This window comes from Hyla sarda, chromosome 10 (genome assembly GCF_029499605.1).
Source record: "Hyla sarda isolate aHylSar1 chromosome 10, aHylSar1.hap1, whole genome shotgun sequence".
NCBI lineage: Eukaryota > Metazoa > Chordata > Amphibia > Anura > Hylidae > Hyla > Hyla sarda.
The window spans coordinates 144,918,172-144,924,478 of record NC_079198.1 but is presented as its reverse complement, the minus strand read 5'-3'; the positions used below and the strand labels follow the sequence as shown (position 1 = coordinate 144,924,478).

Sequence of the window (6,307 nt, the reverse complement as noted above, 5' to 3'; positions counted from 1 at the left end):
GTAGTAGTGATGGATTATGTAGTAGAGCTGTGTGTGTTATATGTAGTAGAGATGGATTATGTAGTAGAGCTGTGTGTGTTATATGTAGTAGTGATGGATTATGTAGTAGAGCTGTGTGTGTTATATGTAGTAGTGATGGATTATGTAGTACAGCTGTGTGTGTTATATGTAGTAGTGATGGATTATGTAGTAGAGCTGTGTGTGTTATATGTAGTAGTGATGGATTATGTAGTAGAGCTGTGTGTGTTATATATAGTAGTGATGGGATTATGTAGTAGAGCTGTGTGTTATATGTAGTAGTGATGGGGATTATGTAGTAGAGCTGTGTGTGTTATATGTAGTAGTGATGGATTATGTAGTAGAGCTGTGTGTGTTATATGTAGTAGTGATGAGGATTATGTAGTAGAGCTGTGTGTGTTATATGTAGTAGTGATGGATTATGTAGTAGAGCTGTGTGTGTTATATGTAGTAGTGATGGATTATGTAGTAGAGCTGTGTGTGTTATATGTAGTAGTGATGAGGATTATGTAGTAGAGCTGTGTGTGTTATATGTAGTAGTGATGGATTATGTAGTAGAGCTGTGTGTGTTATATGTAGTAGTGATGGATTATGTAGTAGAGCTGTGTGTTATATGTAGTAGTGATGAGAATTATGTAGTAGAGCTGTGTGTGTTATATGTAGTAGTGATGAGGATTATGTAGTAGAGCTGTGAGTGTTATATGTAGTAGTGATGGATTATGTAGTAGAGCTGTGTGTGTTATATGTAGTAGTGATGGATTATGTAGTAGAGCTGTGTGTGTTATATGTAGTAGTGATGGATTATGTAGTAGAGCTGTGTGTGTTATATGTAGTAGTGATGGATTATGTAGTAGAGCTGTGTGTGTTATATGTAGTAGTGATGGATTATGTAGTAGAGCTGTGTGTGTTATATGTAGTAGTGATGGATTATGTAGTAGAGCTGTGTGTGTTATATGTAGTAGTGATGGATTATGTAGTAGAGCTGTGTGTGTTATATGTAGTAGTGATGGATTATGTAGTAGAGCTGTGTGTGTTATATGTAGTAGTGATGAGGATTATGTAGTAGAGCTGTGTGTGTTATATGTAGTAGTGATGGTGATTATGTAGTAGAGCTGTGTGTGTTATATGTAGTAGTGATGGATTATGTAGTAGAGCTGTGTGTGTTATATGTAGTAGTGATGGATTATGTAGTAGAGCTGTGTGTGTTATATGTAGTAGTGATGGATTATGTAGTAGAGCTGTGTGTGTTATATGTAGTAGTGATGGATTATGTAGTAGAGCTGTGTGTGTTATATGTAGTAGTGATGGGGATTATGTAGTAGAGCTGTGTGTGTTATATGTAGTAGTGATGGATTATGTAGTAGAGCTGTGTTTGTCAGGTGTAGTGGTGCTGATTTTATGTAGCAGAGTTGAATTTAACCTATTTTAATGTCCATGTATGAAGTATCATGCGACAGTTTTATACAATTAACCCTGTGATGTCCTTTATCTATAACAAGGCAGAGTGGATAGGGCCTCCAGCGGATGATTGACATCTTCGGCTCTGCTGTGCGTGCGTTGTTGTCGTCATGGATACACGTACTGATCACATCGGACGCGCCTGGTCGTGTGAAGATCCAATATTTGTCCAGCACCTTTGGGTACGTCTCATGTTTTCTCACCTTTCCTTTCCTAGAAGACGTGACATTTCACTATTTTACAGTTATCTACACCCTTGGAAAGCTGGATTATAACCAATATAGCTGTCGTAACAATTTTACACCACTTTCCTACAGTCCTGACCTGTCACGACACCTTCCCTTAGTCGTCCAGCTCTTCTGATGATGATAACGATTTATAACCCTCAGAAATCATCTTTTTATATTGATTCTCTATAATAGTGGTCTTCAACCTGCGGACCTCCAGATGTTGCAAAACTACAACTCCCTGCATGCACGGACAGCCAACGGCTGTCCGTGCATGCTGGGAGTTGTAGTTTTGCAACATCTGGAGGTCCGCAGGTTGAAGACCACTGTTCTAGAAAAACATATGGACATCTGCCCCTCTGGGTATATACTCCCTGTATACCACATGACGCCCTCTTCTGTATCCTCCATCCTCTCTATTATCTTTATTATAATTTTTTATTCGGGGTGAGGTTTTATATACTTTTAAAAACATTTAACATTCGCGCCCATAGGGAACTATTATATGTGATCACTAGTATTGCATTTACTGTATATAAGGACTGGTAATCCGGCAGCTGGAGACAGGTAAGGGAGCCTCCACAATGATGACTCATCGGACCCCTGTGATTCTATTACGGGGGGTCCGATGAGCACCCTGATTTAACCGGAATGTGGGGCTTAATACTTTAGATGCTGCGATTAGCACTTATCATGGTGTCTAAAGGGTTAATGATGGGGAACTGCAGGATGGCTGCCCCTCCTGTCATTAGTGGTGAGGTCCCAGCTACTGATAGCAGCCGCCCCTCACCCCCAGCTACTGATAGCAGCCGCCCCTCACCCCCAGCCGCCCCTCACCACCTATGAAGTAAGTGCAGCGCCTGCTTTCACTTAGGGTGTACAGGTACACCTGTTGTCATCTAGGGGTTACATTTTTTAATTTATTTTTTTTATTCACAATTTTTAAGCCCAAATAGGGGACTTTTACAGGCAGTATTCATATTGTTACCCCTGAATCAGGATCTGCTACTCCACAGCATTACTAAGCGTTATCGGTGATCTGCTGGTAGAGCCTGGATCAGCAGACTTGATCAGAAGATCAGACCTGGGACCCACATGAAGCAGGTGAGCGGACCTCTGGCGGGCAGACAAACCGACCGGACATGTTGTGGGGTGCCGATTGGGCAGGATCGGACAGTCATTGAGGTTCTTATGTGATGGGGGATAAGATATCTAGGGGTGGAGGACCCCTTTAATGTTACATAGACCTATAATAGTCGTCTCCTGGAATCAGATGGACAGAGAGTCCTGGGGAGTGAATGCTCAGCACTGGGGGGGCAGCACTGAGACCCCGACCAATCAAAACTTTTCATTTGTCACTAGAATAGTGTTTCCCAACCCAGGTGCCACCAGCTGTTGCAAAAAACTACAACTCCCATCATGCCCAGCAACAGCTGGTGGCACCTGGGTTGGGAAACACTATTCTACCAAACAAAAAGCAACAGCACAGAAAACAGTCACTCACCCTGAGGAAGCGTCGTAATCCAAAGAAAAAAGGAAAACTGTCGGGATCAAAAAGAACTTATATCTCCAGTGAATCAAAGTGCACAGCGCGTCCGACGCGTTTTATGAAGATAAACTTTTTTTATTCACTAGAGAGATATAAGGTCTTTTTGCACTTTTTGATGGCGTCAGTTCTGCTTTTTTCCTTTGAAGGTCACTAGAGCATATCAATAGTCTTAAAGTGACAGTAACGCTTTAATCAACGCAAACTATTTCATTTCTAGAATAAGGGATAGCAGTCATGACCTGGTTAAATAATATTTAGACAAAAAAAATTACAATTCTGAAATTTTTTAATGCTAAAAATTATTATTCTTGTGCCAGGTTACCCAGTACGGACAATGGAATTGAATTAGTAGTAATGATAAAACTTTTTAATGCTAAAAATAATTTCATTTACTTTTATTATTTGTATTAGTTTTATGATTATTATATAATTTTTTTTATTACTGTATTATATTACATTTTATTATTTTTAACTTAATTTTTGCACCAGAAGGGATAATAGAGATGAGTCGATTAATTACATTTCTTAATTAAATTATTATTATTACTATATTAGTATTGTTTGTTCTATTATTGATTATTTTATTATAATATTATTATTTTTATTACTGTATGATTATATATTATTCTTATTCTTTATTTTTGCACCATGTGACCCAGTAGTGATAATAGAAACGAGTCGGCAGTAACGATAAAACATTCAGCGTCCTCAGTAAAATTCTCCATTTTTATTTTTTCAGCATATTACATCATTTCTCATGTTTCGTATAATTTTCCAGAGCGGCAGAATCTGTTTGTTACATTTTATGATATAAAGTGCAGGAATTCTGATCTTCTGACGTTATTTCCCAACCAGCTGGAAAGGTGGAACAGATAAAACATTTCCCGTGTAATTTAGAAAACTGTAAACAATTTATATGAAAATAATCTCCTATTTGTCACCTTGAGGCATCGTGGTCGAGTTGTTCTTAAATATTAACCGTTTTAGCACAGACCATTTTCTCATCATGGACAACATTCCACATTTTAAGGAGGTCCTCTGAGCTCAGCTTGTGGACCACCAACAAGCTCTTATAGAAGCAGGGGTCCCGGTTCATGGCACTCGATCTCTTTTTGCTAATTCCAAATGTCCTAAATCCTGGATGCAGTTTGGGCTCCACCCCTAAGGCTTTAAGGCACATTCCCAAAAACACATCATCGATGGGGAACAACTGGATCTTCTCAGAAGCTACGAAGAGTTTTTTGGCTAAAGCAGACGCCATTAAAAAGCCGCCACCCCCAGCATAGACTGGATAGGGTTTGTCGTACAACTCTTTGGGGATATAATATTTACTTTGTTTATTCCTGATGGGAACAGCTCTGGAGATAATGTCTCCAACAAACAGGCTGGGCAGTAGGGGGTCTTCCTTTTTGAAGGCCAAGAAATCCAATATATTTTCAGTGTTCACAAAAATATCATCGTCGCCTTTAAAAATGAACTCAACGTTTGGGCAATAGATGTGAAACCACTTTAAGAAGTTGACTTCTTTAAGAGTTAAGTTGAAGAAAGTGTCCATGAAATCCCATTGGAGGATGTCCCCATAGATCTGGTTCTCCTGCTCGATAAGTCTCTGGAGGTTTCTGTGGTCTTTACCTATGGATGTGGTTCCTAGAAGGAACAGAGTCCTGATTTTTTTGCCACCCACTTCTTTCTCCTTGCCCCATGTCCTTCTCACAGCTTCTCTCCGATCATGTTGCTCGATGATGGACTTGACCACTATGAGCAGGTGCACATCTCCCTGACATTTCTCAGGATGGTTAAGTATCAGTGGGAAGTACCTGCAATGCCGATGCAGGATAAACGGATGGAATCTGGGATCCACATGTCTGAACCAAGGTTGTCTTCTCAGACCAGTGTTTTCTGGACATTTACTTTCATTAACATCCCACCTTGGTGGAGGCAAAGTCAACCCTACGGAGGTGCCAGGAACCGCAGCCAAATTCCTAGTGGTCCCTTCGCTGTTCCTCTTGGAGGAACTATTGTCTGGTAGCAACCACTCATGCATGATCCTGGTATGGAAGGCCAGGCTTCCCTTCGCCCCTTCTTCGACCAATTTCAATTTGTGTATGGTGACCAGGGTGGCGAACAGTAGTGATAGGGTTATGCAGGTTTTTAGCACTCTCCTCCTTCTGAACAGACAGTCCATGGTGGTGATGGGTGTCACTTTGCTGATGTTGTGAACCCTCCTGTCCTCTTGTCTTCTATGGCTGTGAGATAGATGGTAAAGGTCTACATAGCATGGCGGCAAGAACCAGATCTCCAGAAAATGCATGAACAGCGAGGAAGCGGCTCAAGAAATCTCCTGTTGAAGCTAAGAAATCTGGAGCTTTTCCCAATCCATCTCGGCTGCTCCTTGGGTAGTCCGCTCGTTCCTCAGTCCGCACGTTCTTCAGTCTCGTCCGGTTGGATCCCGGGGGGCTCATGCCTTTAGACAGTGGTCTTCTCTCTGTCCCAGGTCTCCTGAGGTCTCTCCATGAAGCCCGAGGATCATCCTGAACGCTCTCCAGATGTAGACTGATGCTCGGAGTCGTGTGCAGCAGTTACTTTTCTGCAGATCACATTACTGGAAGCCACACTTGGTTGGCTTAAGAGCTTAACCCTTTCCCAGCGTTCTGCTTTCTCTGGGGGGTGTGTCCTCTGCGATCATCACACACTTGTGAGAAACGTCTTCACACTATACGAATGACCGGAAGGATATTAAACTATTTAAAGGGGAACGACACAATTTATCACAATCCACTGCTGGAATCTACATAGAACTGCGAGGAACATTGTAAATACACTGATCCCTCAACATACAGTAGTTTCAACCTACAATGGTCTTTTCTGGACCATTGTAACTTGAAACCAGACACAACATACAATGTACAGACAGTCCAGATCTGCGAAACGTGTCAACGGCTGGAAGAACCCGACCAATCAGAATGGATATTCACCAGTAAAACCCTTGTATTAGCGCGTGCACTCTAGTACTGAAGCGCATGCACTGAATTCCTGTCTGGTAGCGCCCCCTACA

General features: G+C 41.4%; 1 protein-coding gene across 1 annotated transcript; it reads right to left on the bottom strand.

Moving 5' to 3' along the window:
• Nucleotides 1–3,977: 3,977 nt before the first annotated feature.
• On the bottom strand, nucleotides 3,978–6,307 carry LOC130294484 (UDP-GlcNAc:betaGal beta-1,3-N-acetylglucosaminyltransferase 7-like). The gene has a single exon (XM_056544358.1). The coding sequence runs from the start codon at nucleotides 5,561–5,563 to the stop codon at nucleotides 4,220–4,222; it is 1,344 nt and encodes a 447-aa protein (XP_056400333.1). The 5' UTR covers nucleotides 5,564–6,307; the 3' UTR covers nucleotides 3,978–4,219.